The following is an 18,788-nucleotide window of genomic DNA, read 5'->3' as shown; positions in this document are numbered from 1 at the left end:
TGGGTTGTCTTATAAAACCTTAGAGATCTCTTAAATTTTTTTACGACTACTACTACTACGAGTAATACTTTCCCCAAATAACTTCTTTGTCCAAATAAATACTACTACTGCTGCTGCTCCTACAAGTGTTGCCACTACTTCTACTGCTACTACTTTCCCCAAATAACTTATTTGCTCAAATAAATACTGCTACTGCTACTATTACTACTACTTCTTTCTCCAAATAACTTCTTTGTCCAAATAAATACTACAGCTACTACCACTACTACTACTACTACTACTACTACTACTACTTTTCAGTGCTTTTCCAGTGGAACTGGACGTGTCTGACTAAAGCTCCACATAGCTAACCTTGCGTTTTTCCAAGGTTTTACTCTCTATTACTAATTTCTCTCATACTCTTCAATTTTATCTCTATGGATTGTTTTATAAAACCTTGAAGATATCCTATAGTTTTGTACTACTAATACTCATGCTAATACCACTACTGATTATGTCATGGGAACATGTTTTTCACTTCCCCTTCTCCCCAACTCAAAAATTTCTATAATTCTAGTTTAGATGCTTTTTATATGTTTCTAAAGTGCTGAGAGATAGACCGGTAAAAAGATCAGAATCGACTTTAGAGGACAGATTATGTCATGGGATGATGTTTTTGAATTCCCCTTCCTCCCCCGACTCAAAATTTCAAAAATTCTACTTATGATTCTTTTTAAATCTAAAGCGCTGAGAGATAGACCAGTGAAAACATTAGAATCGACTTTAGAGGATAGATAATGTCATGGATAGATGTGTTTGGCTTCCCCCTTTTCCTTCAACTCAAAAATTTCTAAAATTCTAGTTTAGATACTTTCTAAATTTTTCTAAAGCGCTGAGAGATAGGCCAATAAAAACATCAGTGTTGACTTTAGAGGGCAAATTATATCATAGGAAGATATTTTAATTCTCCCCATCTTCTCCCAATTCAAAATTTTTAAAAATTCAAGTTTATATACTTTTTAAATATCTGTAAATATTTTTGAACAATATTACTAAAAGCACTGAGAGTTAGACTATTAAATACATCAGAATCGACTTCAGAGGACAAATTATGTCATATGGGAAGATTTTTTTGAATTCCTCCTCCTCCCCCAGCTCAAATTTTTTAGAATTCTAGTTTGGATACCTTTTTAAATATTTCTATGGTGCAGAGAGATAGACCAGTAAAAACATTAGAATCAACTTTGGAGGATAGATTATGTTATGGGACGATGTTTTTGATTTCCCTCTTCTCCCCCAAATGAAAATTTTTAAAAATTCAAGTTTTGATTCTTTTAAATTTTTCTAAAGTGCTTCGAGATACGCCATTACAAACATCAGAATTGACTTTAGATAAAAAATTATGTCACGAGAAGAAGTTTTGAATTCCCCCTCCTACCCCAACTCAAAAATTTCCAAAATTTTAGTTTAGATACTTTTTAGTTATTTCTAGTAACAAGGTGGAAATACAGAAATTTTTAATTAAATGAAGAATGAAAAGGATAAATACAGATAAAACTATCTGTAAATACAGATAAATACTGATAAAATTAAAGTAAGCAATCATTTACCTGATGCAGGCTTATTGTTTCGTTGCTGTGTATTTTGCTTGGGTGATTAGGAATCCAGCTTAATGTCCATATTTGGAGCAAATTTAATAATGTCACAATATAACCTGCACTATTATCAAGTAGCAAATATCAAGGCCAGTGGCTTCAATTGGGATGCGGAGGGTATTCTCCCTGCAAGATCACCTCCCTGCTACTCCCTATGCTAATCATAAATTTATCAAAATCTTTTCGTTGTAATTCTGTTAAAAAAGTCATATTTTTTATGTATTTTCGTTTAAGAAATTGAAAACACAACAAAATCCCCGTTCCTGGGCTCTGGAAAATATTTTTTTGCCCCAATCCCCCTTTAGTTTCCGTGAATTACCTGTATTGATCATTAACCAGTGGTTTCAGTTGGAAAATAGGCATTTTCCCTGCAAGAATTGCTCGAGTGGTAAGACATCCAGCTTTTGTCTCCCTATTTGGAGTAAATTTAATAATATCACAATATAACGTGCATTATCATAAAGTAACTTGCATCAAGTGCAAGTGGTTTCAATACGGTGGGGAATTTCCCCTTCAAGATCTTTTTCCTCCTACCTCCTAGATTAAAAAAAAATCTTTTCGTTGCATTTTTTATTGAAAAGGGGCTTGTTTTGTAGTGTTGTAGTTAAAGAAATTGAAAACGCAACAACATTGAAATCATAAGAATTGCCAAACAACAAAATTTTACTTCCTGCATTCACTCTCCTCCTGGGTTGTATCTAGAATTTTTGTTTGAGGGAGGGGGTATAAAAATTTAAGAATGTATCAAAAAAAGTTTATATTCATTTTTGTTCAAACTGTCTTTGGGGGGACAGGAATCAGATCCCTAGTCCCCTCCCTGTATAAGGCCTTGTTCCCCTGTCTTTTATAGACTGTCTTCATCAGGAAGTCAATCAGCTTGTAAAGTCTAGTAGTCAAGTACTTTGGACCAGTTTTCAATTTCAATACCAACTTTATTAGGAAGACACTCACTGTGACGCTTTAGAAACGTCTCACAAGGGATTCTAATTTTCTAAAATAGCACCGAGGAACTGAAATTTTAAACGAGGAATACAAGGGGTATGTTGAATTACCTCTCGATTGGAATGGATATTTTTTTTTTACATTAACGGAAAAATAGATAAGGATGGGTCATTGCAGTTGTGAAGTACAGAAAACCATAATTCGTGAGTTTGAGCTGACAGACTATGTCCTTGACTGCAGACATTTGGTCTGCTAACAACAAAAGCTACCTGTGAATGGCTGATCATTTGCTTGATGAAGTACTTTGGTAGAAATCTATTGCTTTTCCCTGTCAAGTTTTAAAGGCTCACATACTTGCGACAAAATCGCTGAGCAGCTGAATAGTGTCTTTGCGAGATATTACAGTTTGTAAATTGCAGTTGAAAGAAAGGTGGGTGGAGGCAACTGACAATGCTTCAAACTTCAGTAAATGATTTAGAGAATTCCCGACTATCTCCAGTAATGAGGGTCAAATACTGGCTTATTCTTTCTGGGACGCTGTTAAAAAGAGCTCAAGAGCCGCAGATGCTGTCAAAAAAGCATACAATAGACAGCTCACCATACCCTCGACAACTTAAAGCAATTCGAAACATGACAATGTGAAACGCTTGATAGATTGCAACGAAAAAGATGTCATGTCTCTGAGTTTTTTAGACCTAGTTTTGATTCTTCTGGCGTTGATTTTCTACAAGAATACATTAAAGTCACAGAGCTATTAGTGGTTGGTCCGGGTATCTTTCAGGGATAAGAGAAATGCTACATTTGTACAATTTATCTTACAATTCGATCTTTTGAAAAGACACTTAAAAAGCTTAAGGATTTAGTGACGTTTTGCCAGACATCCGTATATGCTCTTTTTATCCTATTCCCTACTTCCTACTATCGTTGCCGAGATACTTTTAATGCCAAAGATTATATAATGAAAAAAGGAATCACCAATGCAACAGCACAAACACATAAAAAAAATACTGTGGAGGTGGTGGTTTTTTCGTAAGTGGCTGATAGGCGAAAAAAACGAATCATGTTTAAAGACTGCTCAATAAAGAGTCTTCAGGAAATTAAACTGCTTAATTCTTCTGTGTGCATCCATGGAATGACTGTTTTCGGCTGAAGGGGGAAAATTTTCCCCAAAACAGAACATTCTTGGAAATTAAATGATTGGAAAGCTAACACTCTTGAAAGGAGCAAGCAAGAAATTGTAATAAAGTAGATTTTGTTATGGTAGTACAATGGTTGTTAATCTTGACCTTGGAGGAGGTATGGACACGGTCCTAAGGGTGATTAAACTAGGGTAGCGTTCCCATAGGTTTGGCCGGACTAATTGTATGAAGCATACCTACTGGGATAGACCCCAGAAGCTTAAATAATGTTATATATAGAGGTTTGGTATAATATGATTTCCTCTAATAAAATCAACACACAGCGGAACAGTAATCTGGCAATATATATACCACTGGGACTATTTGTCCCACAGCATAAAACGTATACAATATTACAGTTACAAAGTATAAGACCATAAGGCACTTACAATATTCCAAGGTATTCCTAAGTTAAAAAGAGACCAGAGGTCAACGGAGAATTAAATAATATATCAAGTTGCAAGATACCATATGATGTATTTTTTACACCTTAGGTGAACCACATCTTTCCGGGCCACAGACGTACATACCAAGAAAGTGTTTATTTATAAATTTCCTTTAAAATCCTAGGCATACAAGGATGTGTGGTTATTTTACAGTTAAGTTTCAAACTTTTATTTTAGTAAAAAGTGGTATTTCAAAACTTCGCATTTTGTATTTTGTGTCTTAATATTTTTGTTTTACTAAAATCAATTTCTGACTTAATTTGTCTGTTAACTACAGTACTTCCCACCTTGATTAGAGTTGTCCCCAACTCTATACATTTTACTTTAAAACAACAATTTTTAGTACTTAGCACATCAAGAGGGATCTACTCCATTTTGATTTAATGCGATTTTTCTATCTTAAACAATGCTCAATATCTTTCTCAGGAACTGGTATTTTTTAGTAAGAAATTCCATGTTTAAACATAGCCAAAAATATATACGAAGTAATTTTTCCAAAAATACCATTGGTAATCAAATAAAAATAAACTGTCACACGCACTCTAATTTTTTGAAAAGCTCTATTTCAAGATTAAATAAAAAAAACAAGTTTTTTGAAATGAAAGTAAGGAGCGATATTAAAACTTAAAACGAACAGAAATTACTCCTTATATGAAAGGGGCTTTTCCTCCTCGACATCCCGCTCTTTACGCTAAAATTTTTTATTGTTTTAAAAAGTAGAGTTGCGAGAAAGAGTCAAACTTTAGCGCAAGGAGCGGGGTGTCGAGGAGGAAAAGCCCCTTTCATATAAGGAGTAATTTCTGTTCGTTTTAAGTTTTAATGTCGCTCCTTACTTTCATTTCAAAAAACTTGTTTTTTTTATTTAATTTCTGAAAGTTTTTGAATTAATGCATGTCTGATTTTGGCTCTCTGTACATAAATTATTAAAATGAAATTTGCTATTAATTCTTTTTTGGCTAAATGGCTTTCTCTTAGTTTTGATCAGACGATTTTGAGAAATAAGGGATGGGGAAGGGGGCCTAGTTGCCCTCCAATTTTTCGGTTACTCATAAAGACAACTAGAACTTTTAATTTTTAACGAACGTTTTTATTAGTAAAAAATATACGTAACTTAAGAATTAACTTACGTAACAAACTTTTATATTCTTATATTTGTGATTATATATATGAAGGAGTTTGTCCCCTCGTTAATACCTCGCTCTTCACACTAAATCTTAAGTTTTGTCCCAATTCTTTAAGAATGACCCCTGAATCAGAAAGGCCGTAGAATAAATGGTTGAAATTACTAAAATTAATTTAGCATAAAGAGCGAAGTATTTATCTCCTTCTAAATACCTCGCTCTTTATGCTAAAGTATTTTTAGAACCCCTCATATGCGTAATAATCTCTGTTCGTTTTAAGTTTTAATGCTTCTCCTTACTTTCAATTGAAAAAACTTTTTCATGTTTATATTTTCATTGTTTTTTTTTTAATAATAATGCTAGAAGATCCTGCGCCCTTTTCATTGAATTTCTCTTCCCCCGTGAAATGTTCCTCCAAGGAAAGATCCTCCCATATAGTCCCCTCCCCTCCCACACCCAAACGAAAAATCCCCCTGAAAACGTCGGTACACTTCCCAATAACCATTACTGTATGTAAACATTGGTCAAAGTTAGTAACTTGCAGCCCCTCCTCCAGGGACTGTGGGGGGAAAGTCATCCCCAAAGACATAGTTATTGTGGTTTTCAACTATGCGGAACAAAATGGCTATCTCAAAATTTTGATCCGTTGACTTTGGGAAAAAAATGAGCGTGGGAGGGGGCCTAGGTGCCCTCCAATTTTTTCGGTCACTTAAAAAGGGCACTAGAGCTTTTCATTTCCGTTAGAATGAGCCCTCTTGCAACACTCTAGGACCACTTGGTCGATACGATGACCCCTGGGAAAAAAAAAAAACAAACAAACAAACAAATAAACACGCACCCGTGATTAGTCTTCTGGCAAAAAATACGAAATCCCACATTTTTGTAGATTGGACCTTGAAATTTTTTCTATAGGGTTCTCTGATACGCTGAATGCGATGGTGTGAGTTTCGTTACGATCCTATAACTTTTAGGGGGTGTTTCCCCCTACTTTCCAAAATAAGGCAAATTTTCTCAGGCTCGTAACTTTTGACGACAAGGACTAAATTTGATAAAACCTATATATTTGAAATCAGCATAAAAATCCGATTCTTTTGATATATCTTTTAGCATCGAAATTCTGCTTTTTAGAGTTTCGTTTACTATTGAGCCGGGTCGCTCCTTACTACAGTTCGTTACCACGAACTGTTTGATGGTAGAAATAAATGAAAATATGAATGACACATAATTTAAAACAGCTTAGTTGTCTAAATTAAAAGTACGAACCAGATTTTATTTATGTCATCTGACTTCTTCAAGAACTTCCGTTTTAGTTTTCATCGAAAAAGGCCTCTGTTTACACCACAAACTTTGTTTTTGATCAGCTCATGGCTTATAAAGCCAATAATGCTCAAAGGGAGTTTAATAGTTTTATATGTTATTTTAAACAGATATTGACTTTTTTACTAAAAAAGAAAGTGTTATGTTTCTCCTTTGTTTTTTCACTAGCTACGTCCAATTTTGTCAAAAACCTTTATCTATCATTTTATCGATACTTTGACAAACAGGCTGCTTGATTTTGACATGCGGAAGTCAATTCCTAATGGGTTATTTTATTACGGCTTGACTTGTAATAAAAATACAAATACAGAGAAATACAAAGATGCTAATCTTTATAATGATCTAATAGATCTAATAGAAAATCTAACATAAGGAAGCCAAAGTTTACCCCCCCCCTTCTTGACGTCTGGTTGGTCTCCAATCACTTTCGACTTCTAAAAAAGGACTAGAACTCTCAATTTCTGACGTAAAAAGCACCCTCCAAAGTTTCTAAAACCATGAGGTTGAGGAAAAGGCAGTCCCCCTCCTATACGGAATGCTCATTTTTGGGTTAAATGTTATTCTTTATTTTGCAATAACTGTGTAGAATTGAAATATTTCCAGAAATAAAGAGAATTAAATAACAATCTCACATTCCGATTTGTTTTTTAAGTTTTTTCGTCCCCCCCCCATGGAAAAACAGCCCACCAAAAAAATTCCTAATGACGGCCCTGGAGATTGTACATCAGTCTCTACATCCACCTTCCCCTCGTCTCTCCTTAGAACTAATTCTGTACCAAACAGTCCGTATTGTCAGTGAGGAGTGACTCAGCTCAATAGTAACCAAAACTCTAAAAAATGGAATTTTGATATCAATAGACACATTAAAAGAGTTGTTTTATCATTCTGATTCCAAGTATATGATTTATCAAGAATTTATTATTATCATAAATCATAAGATTTATTTTTACTGTTATCCATAAAAAGTTAAGAGCCTGAGAAAATTTGCATGATTTTCGAAACAGGGGATAAACAGCCCATAAAAGTCAAAGAATCTTAATGAAAATCCTACCATGGGAACTAGCGTGCCAGAAAACCCTATTTGAGAAGTTTCAAGCTCCTTCATAGCAAAATGTAGAATTTTTTTTTTGCCAAAAGAAAGATAACGGTTGCTTGCTTTTTTTTTTCTTTTTTTTTCAGAGTCGATCGTATCGAAACAATGGTCTAAGAAGATCGTTAGACAGTGCATTTGAACGGAAATTAAAACTTATAGTGCCCTTTTTAAGTGGCCTGAAATGTCGGAGAGCAACTAACCTTCCACCCTTCCCCCTTTTCTATTCGTTAGAAAAATAGACATGGGAGGGGGCCTGTCCTACGCCTATGTTTTCCCCAAAGTCGTAAAATCAAAAATTTTAGGTAGTTATTTTATTTAGAATAGTTGAACTATGTCCTTAGGGGTAGCATGACCCCCTCCCCACAGCCCGTGGGGAGAGGCCTGTAAGCTATGAAAGTTGATCATTGCTTATGTATAGTATTTGTTATGGGGAAGTATACAACATTTTTTGGGAAGGAATATTTTGTGCTTGGGGTGTATTTCCATGGAGAGAGTTTCCATGGGGGAGGTAAATTACTAGGGGCTAGCTTTCAAGGGTAAATTTACAGCGGAGAGATTTGACATAATTGCTAAATGAATTTTTTATTTGTCTATCACTTTCTCTTTGCCAACTCTATTTTGCATATGGATAGTTTTCCAGGGGCTATTTTCAGCATATTTGGATTCCCAGGAAAAAACTTAAACCGAAGGGGGTATTTCTGGAGCAATCGAGAAAACAATTAGAAATTTTAGTCTCTATCAAAAGAATTTTTCCGCTGAATCGTTTTCAACAGCTTTTAAATAGAAAAATAGTTTTTCTAATTAAGAAGTGACATTAAAAGTGTTGTTTTTAGTGCTATATTACACTTACGGATGGTAGAATGGATAACAATCACGTAGATATGAGTAATAGTTTTCAAATGGGTCATTAAACGTCTTTCTAAAAAGTTTTGGGCCCAATAGCCCCAGCTTTTTCACTTGAGACATGGCTCCAAAAGTGCCGTTTTCAGTGTCATTTGAAACTTGCTGATGGAGGAATTTGTAGGAAGATCATAGATACGAGCAATATCTTTTAAATTAGCTATTAAAAATCTTTCTAAGATACCTGCAACACCAATACGGCCAATAACAATACGCCCGTTACCGATACGCGTGATATCGATACATCCGATAAAGATACTGTGTACAGCCCTTTCCCCAGGGACTATGGAGGGTTATATCATCACCAAAACAAAATATATTAGACCTTTGAACTAAGTTTAACAAAATGACTATCTCTAAATTTTGATCGGATGACTTTGGGTGGAGGGGCCTTTAGGGAGGGGGGGACTAGTTGCCCTCCATTTTTATGGTCACTTAGTAAAGGGCACTATCAAATTGAATTTTAACTCAAATGAGCTATTACACACCCCTCTATGATGTTCTGATCACCCCTAGCCCTGCACTAGCACTTTACTGCAAACACAGAGACCAAGTACAAAAAACAAGAATGTTGATTTATTAGTTAAAAGTGAGTACGTGGTCTGACAACAACCAACTAATCTATAAAGCTTTTCATTGTCTTACAGCAGTTGTGATATGAGTAACTTTCAGTATACAATTAAAATTATCTTGAAAATTTAAAATTAAAAATAAATACTTTTTAATGACCGCAAAGTCACTGAACAGCATACAGAAATATTGGATAAACTTATCAGGTAATATTTTGGTCTCACCAGCTATAACATCAATACTGATTAATAAACAATCTTAAATTGTAAGAAATGTACTTGGTATTACTCAAAGAAATGCTTTATCTGTACATTGTAAAAAGTGTCCTTAGTCAGTTTCTCCTATTTTGTGTTGTGTTTTCAGTAAAGCGCTAGCTTTTTATAATCCTACAAACATAGGAAAATGTGATTATTTGGTTTATTTGTACTAGCTTTATTGATATATGTGAGATAGACTGTAAAGCAATAATTTTTGTTCGTTTTAAGTTTCAACTTCGCTCTTTACTTCCCTCAAAGAACGTAATTTTTAAATTAATCTTTGTCCATTTTTAATTTAAATTTAATACAGAAGTGGCACTACAAAGATCTATTTAATTGTTTTGATGGTGGCAGTGCCCTCATATACGGAAACATTTCTGTTGGTTTTAAGTTTTATTGTCGCTCCTTACTTTCAGTTGAAAAAAAAACTTTTTTTAATGTATGATTGTTTTTCAAATAATGCCGAGAAAGCCATGCTACACAAAATGGTGTACATAATTTTTGAAGGTGGGCAAGCTCGACAGTTAGGAAAGAGTAACTATTTTTCTAAAGAACATTTTTAAGGTTTTTAAAGCCTAAGCAAAATTTTGGTATGTTTAACTTATTTCACTAAACATCGCCCCCCTCCCCCTAATAAACACCAAGATAACCTTACAGCTAAAAAAAAATATCATGGAAAAAATGCCAAAAGGTTCTTAGTGCTATGATTTCTCTATATACATTACAAATAGTTTTGTTCTGTCTATTAAATAGTAAAAACAAAAAGGAAATAATATGAATAGATATAACATTAAGCAATCCTTCTTTGAAGATGCAACTTTGATTGGCTCCAGAACCATATGCCTACGCTCCTCCAACCTCTAAATGGCAAGGACCTTGGGCCCGAACGTAATTTGATCCAAAAATAGATCATGAAACATTTCACAATTCACAAAAAAAATAACAAAAACTTTGAATTAGCAGAAAAATAATCATATATAAAGCAGAAAACCATGATTGAAATAAAAATGCCTGTTGGAGGAACTGAACCCATGCGAATCTGATTCAAAGTCTATCGCGCTAGTTACTGAACTACGGCGGCTGATAATCAACTTCAATCTATTTGTTACTGTATGACCAAGTTGTGTAACTTAACGTCCTTTTCCCAAAGACAATGGATAGCTATATCATCACCAAAAATGTATTTATTGGACCAGGGGGGAGGCCTGAGCCCCCCCCCCAGGTTTTTTCTGGCGCCCTCATTTGCATCCCATTCTTTTTTATTTTTTTACTCTTTTCTTGAGTATACTTGTTAATTTGATAATTATTTTGTAGCTAAAGAGCAAAGTTGAAACTTAAAATGAACAAAAATTATTTATCTTCAGCCGCTTCAGTATATATCTGCAAAATTGGCATAAAATGGAACTTTCTCCTATTTCACGAAGATGGAAACCCCTGTTGTAGATAAAAGAGGTATCTTCAACACGTTTCATAAACGTGATAACACAGTTATAGCTATTTGTCTATTCACAATGACATATTGAAAAGTACCCTTGTAGTTAAAAGTTCAAAATGGATAGAAATAAAAATTCAGGACACGAGCATAAAATGGATAAGAGACGAAGAATGATGGCTGAATGTGCAAGGGGTTCGAAGGATATTTCCAGATATTTTGGTAAAATATCCAAAAATACCCGGAAATCGAAAGGTAAGTTTTGACTAGCAATTAACCCCCTCCACCCTCAAAAAAGTCTTTAACTTTAGTTTTGTGACTATTTAAATAGCGAACGGCCCAATAGGGCTTTCGTGTGAATAAATCTATCCATCTATTTATTTTAACTATACAGCTAATTTGGTTGAAATTAGATGAATGAAAGAATTAAAAGCAATTTAGGCCAGGAACAGATACATTGAGGTTGGAGGGGACAACCCTCCTCCTTTAAAATAAACTGTTTAATTTGGTGCCCACCACGAGTCACATTGGCACCCTTGGTCCACTGGCCCCCTTACCCATGAAAATGCTCACACGATCAGTTTACGAATCATTTAGTCATAAAATTACAAGATAAACCTCGTTTTCGGAAGAAAATAATCATATAGTTAAAATTACTTGCTAGATCTTCATCTTCAGATTGTGTTTTCTTTTTTTCTTTTTTTGGCAGATTTTTTTATTCTCTTTCCTAAGAGTCTATCGATTTAGGTAACGGTTTCTGGGATTCATTGATTGGGGTATGATGCGGATGGGTCACGGGAGGGGAGACACATCATAAAAGGTTTTTTTTGGAAATCTTTTGGACATTTGAGTTTGCTGTGTGGGATTTGGGAGAGCTAATTCACATGCCCTATCTTATTGAGCTGCCTGACTGTAGTAAGATGCAGGGTAGAATACTATCTTCCTAGACTAAAGTCCTAGTGGATTGTTGTCTATGTTATCCGAGCATAATATGGAAGCTGAAACTACCCAGATTGACAAGGTCGATTGACACGGTATTCGCGGGGGCCGAGGTAAAAAAAAAGAGGCGTGGATAAAAAGCCGGCAAAAAATTTGTTAAAACATATGGGACCAAATGGCTCAAGAAGATGTAGCTCACCTTTGAAGATGCAGTTATCTTTAAAGATGCAATGGTCGTTAAAGCCAGAATTTCTACGGACGAAAAACGTTGTCAAATTTAACAAACTTGTTTTGATTATTTATTCTCACATTTCAACATAGCAACAAGAATGAAAATGTTGTTCTGCTCTTAAAATTTAACGATTCTAAGACAACCAAAACAAAGATCCTAGAAAATCACAGTTTTCAGGAATCGATACTTCTAAGATGCAACTGGTACTTGCGCGTTATAGTGACAACACATTGTTCTTGATCTGTAATGAAACCGGTTTTCTGTGTCCACTTGGAGATAATCAGCTCTGCCTGGCGAGATAAACGGTATCTATGCAAGTATATTTTAATTAAATATCCAATGCATAGAGGTGGTTAGGTTAGGTTTTTAATAAAATGCGTCCTGGGCTGCCTGTTTTCCATGATCATCTGTTGTTGTTTCCATAATGTTGTTGCTAAAGTATTATATTTCCATCATATTGGTATATTTCATTATGATTAACCTAACTTCACTTCTTAGTGTGGTCGCTATAACACACAAGTACCCTTTAACTGTTAGAATGGATGGTATCTTGAAAGGAATACTTACCTCCTTGTCTGTCCTAGCTCATGTTTTTCTTCTGAATTTGTGTGAATAATTGATAGGAACGACTGATGAAGCTCACATTATATATATATATATATATATATATATATATATATATATATATATATATATATATATATATATATATATATATATATATATATATATATATATATATATATATATAAACATGCTTCCAGGTTTACTATCAAAGCATTTGACTAGAACTTCGTGTGATCAGCAGGATGTTCCCTAAAAGCAAGAATTACGACCGAAAATCTTATTGACATCCAACCCTAAGTATTTTTTTTTATAAACCGATTTGAATGCGACCCTACTAATTTGGCTCTAAAATTAGAGCATGGGTTGTGAACAGCCCATGTTTTTGACATCGAACCCTAAGTATTTTTTTTAGAAACCGATTTGAATACGACCCTACTGATATTGCTCTAAGACTAGAGCATGGGTTCTGAACAACTCAGGTTTTGACATCGAACCCTAATTATTTCTTTTAGAAACCGATTTAAATACGACCCTACTAATCTTGCTCTAAAATAAAAGCATTCGTTCTGGACAGCCTATGTTTTCGACGTCGAACCCTAAGTATTTTTTTTTTTTAAGCTGATCTGAATACGACCCTACTAATAATGCACTAAATTTCGAGTATGGGTTCTGAACAGTCCATATTTTTGACATCGAATCCTAAGTATATTTTTTTGTAAACCGATTTGAATACGACCCTACTAATATTGTTCTAAAATTAGAGCATGGGTTCTGAACAGACCATGTTTTTGACATCGAACCCTAAGTATTTTTTAGAAACTGATTTAAATACAACCCTACTAATATTGCTCTAAAGTTAGAGCATGGGCTCTGAACAGCCTATGTTATTTAGGGGGCTGAATATTTCAATTGTTATTTTACATATTGTAAACATTTTAGGATGTGTATCAAGCTTACGGCTTCTTGGTCCTACGGCAGCATATATTATGGCTTCTGGATTTTTGAAGATGTATGTTAATTTGAACGAAACTCCAGCCTTAAAACCGACTGACCCTCAATGGATTGGAGCTTGGTGGCTGGGTATGTATTTTTTCCCTTAAAATAACAGAAAAGATAAATTGAAGATCTTGACAATATACAAAATCGCAAAGAAAAGAAGAACGAGGACAATAAACAACCAGTAAAAAAATTGAAAATTATGCAAATATTTCGGTCAAGACCTCCGCTTGACCGTCCTCAGTGCAGAATAAACTGATATAGATATATATCATATTTTAGTTTAAAAAGGTCTTCCAAAGCGAAAAACTCCACGCTTCAACTTGAAATGGAAAAAATTGTTTATCGAAGCGATATTTTTGAGAAAAAAGAGAATGGATGGTGAAAAATTAATAACAAGCATTAGATGATGTCTTGTACCGGCCGATATATGCTGCAAAGAATACAATGACCTGGGAATCAAAGACAATGCATGCAAGGAGAGGGCTTGAGGAATCAGGTAAAAATGTGCTTGGTATTTTTTCAATATTTGAACTGAGTAGCCGAGTTCTTAATTTTTTGTCGCACTCTATCAGAATTTAGCTTAACAAAATAATAAATAAAAATGAATAAAAGAGCCAAACAACACTAGATTCTTGTAGCTATATCATTTCCATAGTACACCCGTGAAACAACCCCCCTACCACCATACCTTCCTACTTCTATCTCACCCCAACAAATATTATTCATACACTAGTCTAAATCATATGGGGCAGTTGAATGCATTTGAAATATATTTAGCGGATAGATATGTTTTGGGAAGAAGTGCACGATTCTAACTCCCATCCCTTGTCTTACCCCAGTTATTTCAAGTCGGTCAGGGGCTTGTTGCGCCTAGTGCAAGAGAATGCTGACAAAACGAAAATTCATTAGTTACTGACTGACTCAAAGCATTGTAAATGGAATTTGCCTCTCAGCCAAAATAACAGTCCTAACATTTTGGGATTTAGCTGTCGTTATTCTAGTACCTCTAGTAAGTGCCCTTTATTGGTTATAATAGAATTTACCAAAGTAAAAATTTTACTGAAATTAATGGTGGCTAAATAACTGGAAAAAGTACCTAAATGAATTAAAAAACTAGTCGAAAGGACATGAAATACAACTAGTTTGAAAATGGAATATTAGTAATGCTATAAAAAATTGCTAGGTGCAAATATTTATTGCAAGCCAATCCTCATTTATTTTCAGAAAAATCTGTTTATTTTAAGATTAGTTGATAATTAGGAAATTTTTGGCAATACATTTGTCGTATTGTTTGTTGTCAGTGTTCACTGGAAATTGTGAGCCATAATTGTTTGGATTAAGTCGTAAAGCAGCATTACAGTTTTTTTTTCTTTGTTTAAGTTTACTGATTTTTGCTTTTTTCAAAATAAAATTTGTGTTTTCTTTTGTATTTTATTGTGTTGATAGAAAAGATTCCCAGATGAGAAATAAAAATATCCGTGCTGTCCTCACATCATACGAAAAAAAGCCGAAAAATCAAATTTTAGCAGACTCCTCTCTGGAGCACAGAAACGTACAGTCTAAAACATGATCTAAGCAGAGGCGCCATTTGGGGGGGGGGGGCAGGGGTGGGCAAATGCCCACCCCAGATTTTCCAGGGGGCCCAAGCTTCCACCAAAAAGGGCCCTTTGCCGGCCATAATAATAACACTATTTGCTATTAACCATTGTAATCTTTGAAAACAGGTTAGATACATAATTGAATTCTCAAGTTCTGTCAAATGCCCATTTCCTAGATGATTATATTAATATTATAAATTCTGAATATTTGCAGTAATTCCTCTAAGTTGATAGACTAAAATAGTTCAATTCCTGGCCTATCATTCCTTGATGGAATCGTTCCTTGTTATCTTCCAATTGCACTACATAGAAGCAATTATGCGAGCGACAAAACCGCTGTCTCAGCAGCTCCATGCCGTCGCCGTCCACTTGGTTATTTCTCGATCGCGCACCCTGATTCAGGCCACAAGAAGCAAACTCACCGACCTGCGTTCAGATGCTTCATTTGTATCGCTTTTCAAGAAGGCTAAAGAGTTTGCAACAGAACTCGAAATTGAAGTACCTGCTGTGAATGGACCCGCGACTAGACCCTCCTCTGTTGGTCAGAAAGGACGACCTTGAAGAACGCAAAAGATCACCAAGCATCGGAAACAATTTGTGACAACTTGGACGCTAGGAAAGAATTTCATCGAATCTGGAATTGGACTACTACTTTGGCGGATGAAATGAAGCAAGAATACTTCAAAACTTTTGACCGTCTACTAGCCGAATTTGACAGAAGGTTCACAGATAACTTGCCAGTGCTGAGTACGCTCGAAGCCTTGGATCCAAGTTTATGGACACAGAGCTGCTCAAGCGTTTCTCTTCTCTTTACGGCAAGCTGGATATCGACAGCATTCTTCTCGAACCTCAAGCTGGTATTGCCAGGCCTTTCTTGCTCAATGAGGAGAAAAAGCCGGAAAACTTCCTAGACATTGTCGACCATCTTCAGGCATTACCAGTGGCTTACTCAGAAGTAATTAAAGTACTTCGTATTGCTGCCACACTTCCTGAGACAACAGCGAGCAATGAGCGTTTGTTTTCTAGCCTAGATATAGTGAAAAACTACCTGCGGTCTGTAACAGGAGATGATCGTCTCAGTCACCTCCTTTTGATTTTTACAGAGAAGGATTTAGTAAAAAAAATTGGACTACGACCAGGTTGTTGACGGTTTTGCAAAGATGAAAGCTCGGCGGTTCCCCTTGTTACCTTGAATGTTGTTATATTTTTTTTTTATCTTGTTATGTTTTTCCTTTTTGTAAATATATTTGATCTGGAAGATTTCTGCTGAAGGAAAACTGAGATTTTGGTCAGAATCCTCAGAATAACAATGAAGGTTACTTTCACCAACGTATTGTTTACTTAAATAAGAAAGTTTCTCGCTGAGGAATACCTCGTTGATTGTATTCTTTGTTGTTATAATTAATCTTAGAGGTCAGTGTGGCTGAGTTCCATATTTGGTTACAGTACATTTTCAAGCAACACATGGGTGCTAAAAATACATTTTTACTTAGAATATTCGATCAATATGCTGTCAAAACCCGGATTTTTCTTACGCGACACAAAGTGAATCGGGGGGGGGGCAGATGGAGTTCATTCCCACCTCAAGATTTGGCCCAAATGGCGCCTCTGGATCAAAGTTGTTTTTTAACATCTAAAAAATGCTTCTTCAGCAAGAAATCCTTAAAAGGGGGTTTTCACCATGTCATCCAAGGGGACGCCGGCTTTCAGAAATGACGCGGGCCAGGTGGCGCATGCCAAGCGTGGCGAAACTGTGCCAAGGATTGCGGAGACTGCACCACGCACGGAAGAGGTGTGCCACACCTGGTGGAACTGTGTGGGACACGTCAATCTCCGAGATGTATATCAGGTGGCGGAAAGTGGGTGACACCTTTATGTCATCTTGCCGTATCTTGTGCAGTTTTGCCACACAGAAGAGTTCTTCAGTTTTTTTTTCTTTCTTTCTAGATTCTTTGCTAGATAACTTTAAATTTTTTCGTTTTTGTTCGCTTTCCTTTTATATTTTGTTTCCCCATTTAGATAGATTTCCAGACATGAAATCTACATATTCATGCTATATAAGTACAATCTCAATACTAAAATTTTTAGGCGTTTTCTGTTTTTCAATTTTCATTTGTCTGTATGGTTTATTTATGTTTAAAGCCGAATATATAAAATTGCTTTTCATCTAAGACATTTGCTTCGAACTGCAATTACCCAACCCTTTTCTGCACTAATTAACTCATTTGATTTTGAACGGTCATGCTGACCTGAATATTTTTAAGAGAGATAAAAGCAAATATTAAAATTTCTAATGAGCTGATTATGCAACATCTTAAACTATTCCCAAACTATTTGAAAATTTATTCGTTATCTCTTTTCAAAATAAGATACCAAGTTCCTTCTTAGTTCTCTTATTTAATAATTTGTTTTAATTCTAGGTTTTATCATTATTGGCAGCATAATTCCAGTGTTAGCTCTGGTTATGGCCTTGTTTCCCAAAAAGTTACCGACACCTACCGAAGAGGTAACGAGTACAAACTTTGATAGCGAAAAAGAAGTGATTGATCTCAAGGGTATGGTATTGAGTTATATTTATTCATTAGAAAGGGCTATTGAGGTTTAGGCTAAATATAGCTCGGACCTAAAAATATATGAAAAAGCTTATCCATCAATGTAAACAGAAATGCGCATTAGTTTCGTGGATATGATACGCTGGCATCATTTCCGTAGGGTCCAACGTATTCTCCAGGGGAAGATCCCCTCCCTCTCGCTGAAATTCCTCCTGAAAAACATTCTTGAGAAGGATTCAGAGTGAAAACTGTGGCGGAAGAATAACGACATATAGCCGGAGAGTTTGATACTACAGTGGTTGAAAACAATGTGTGATATATTATCTGGACCAAAGTACGTGGTTACGTCGAGGTGCCGTACTGCCCACAGGTCTTTCGGAACAGGGCGATTGACGCTATCGAAGTCGGTATCTGTGTGATAAGAGGAGTCAGAAACTTTCTTGCTGTGGTCGTCAAGAAACTTGGCAAAGACCTTAGTAAGAACTTCGGTCTTTGCCGGAAAATCTTGAATTGTAATCCCATCAGTCTGAAAAGAGGGAAGGGAGGTCCCTTTTTAAAAAAGTATCGCCCCCTTAACAATTCTCTACCAGCACATTACGGAATCATTTTGGAGATTGGTGGCTAAATTCTTCTTGTAATGTAGCAGGTATTGATAAATTGCATGAACAGTACTTTGACGAATCCCACTGGTTTGTCTTCGCTCTTTGGCACTATGTTTATCTACTTTCTGCTTTTGTTTGGAGGTTATTTGAATTACCCGTCGAAAAGAAGAGGGACCAGAAAAAAAGGGCATATCTTTGGGCCTTTGCAAGATTTCTGTGAAGCTGAAAGAGAAGAGAAGATGCAAATAAAAGAACAAAAAATGATTTTATGTAGATGAAGTGAAGTTTTAATCCCCGAACAATTGGTTTTCTGGATAAAGTTTAGTTTTATCTTTAGAAGAGATCTCAGGAAAATGGGAATATGAATTCCATAAAATCAGGCAGTGAGAGATATAAGACTGAATGAATC

The 18,788-nt window shown here is 35.4% G+C and overlaps 1 protein-coding gene across 10 annotated transcripts in view; it reads left to right on the top strand.

Annotated features, from left to right (window-relative positions):
- LOC136031289 (solute carrier organic anion transporter family member 1C1-like) overlaps positions 1-18,788 on the top strand; it is a 178,652-nt gene that overhangs the window by 23,324 nt on the left and 136,540 nt on the right. For 3 of the 10 annotated variants that reach the window (XR_010618482.1, XR_010618481.1, XM_065710736.1), the window contains exons 1-2: positions 13,448-13,708; positions 17,646-17,780. The exons of 1 other annotated variant lie outside the window; for it this stretch is intronic. Coding sequence is in view for 2 of the 9 variants with exons in the window: in XM_065710736.1 (XP_065566808.1) it covers positions 13,492-13,708; positions 17,646-17,780 (352 nt within the window). In the remaining 7 variants the exon portion in view is untranslated. Of the gene's footprint in view, positions 1-12,939; positions 13,709-17,645; positions 17,781-18,788 lie in introns of those variants that run through there. 6 more of the 10 variants (XR_010618485.1, XR_010618486.1, XR_010618483.1 and 3 more) reach the window with 5 other exon arrangements.

This window comes from Artemia franciscana, chromosome 9, assembly GCF_032884065.1.
Source record: "Artemia franciscana chromosome 9, ASM3288406v1, whole genome shotgun sequence".
Classification (NCBI taxonomy): Eukaryota; Metazoa; Arthropoda; class Branchiopoda; order Anostraca; family Artemiidae; genus Artemia; species Artemia franciscana.
This window is presented reverse-complemented; position numbering and strand designations above follow the sequence as displayed.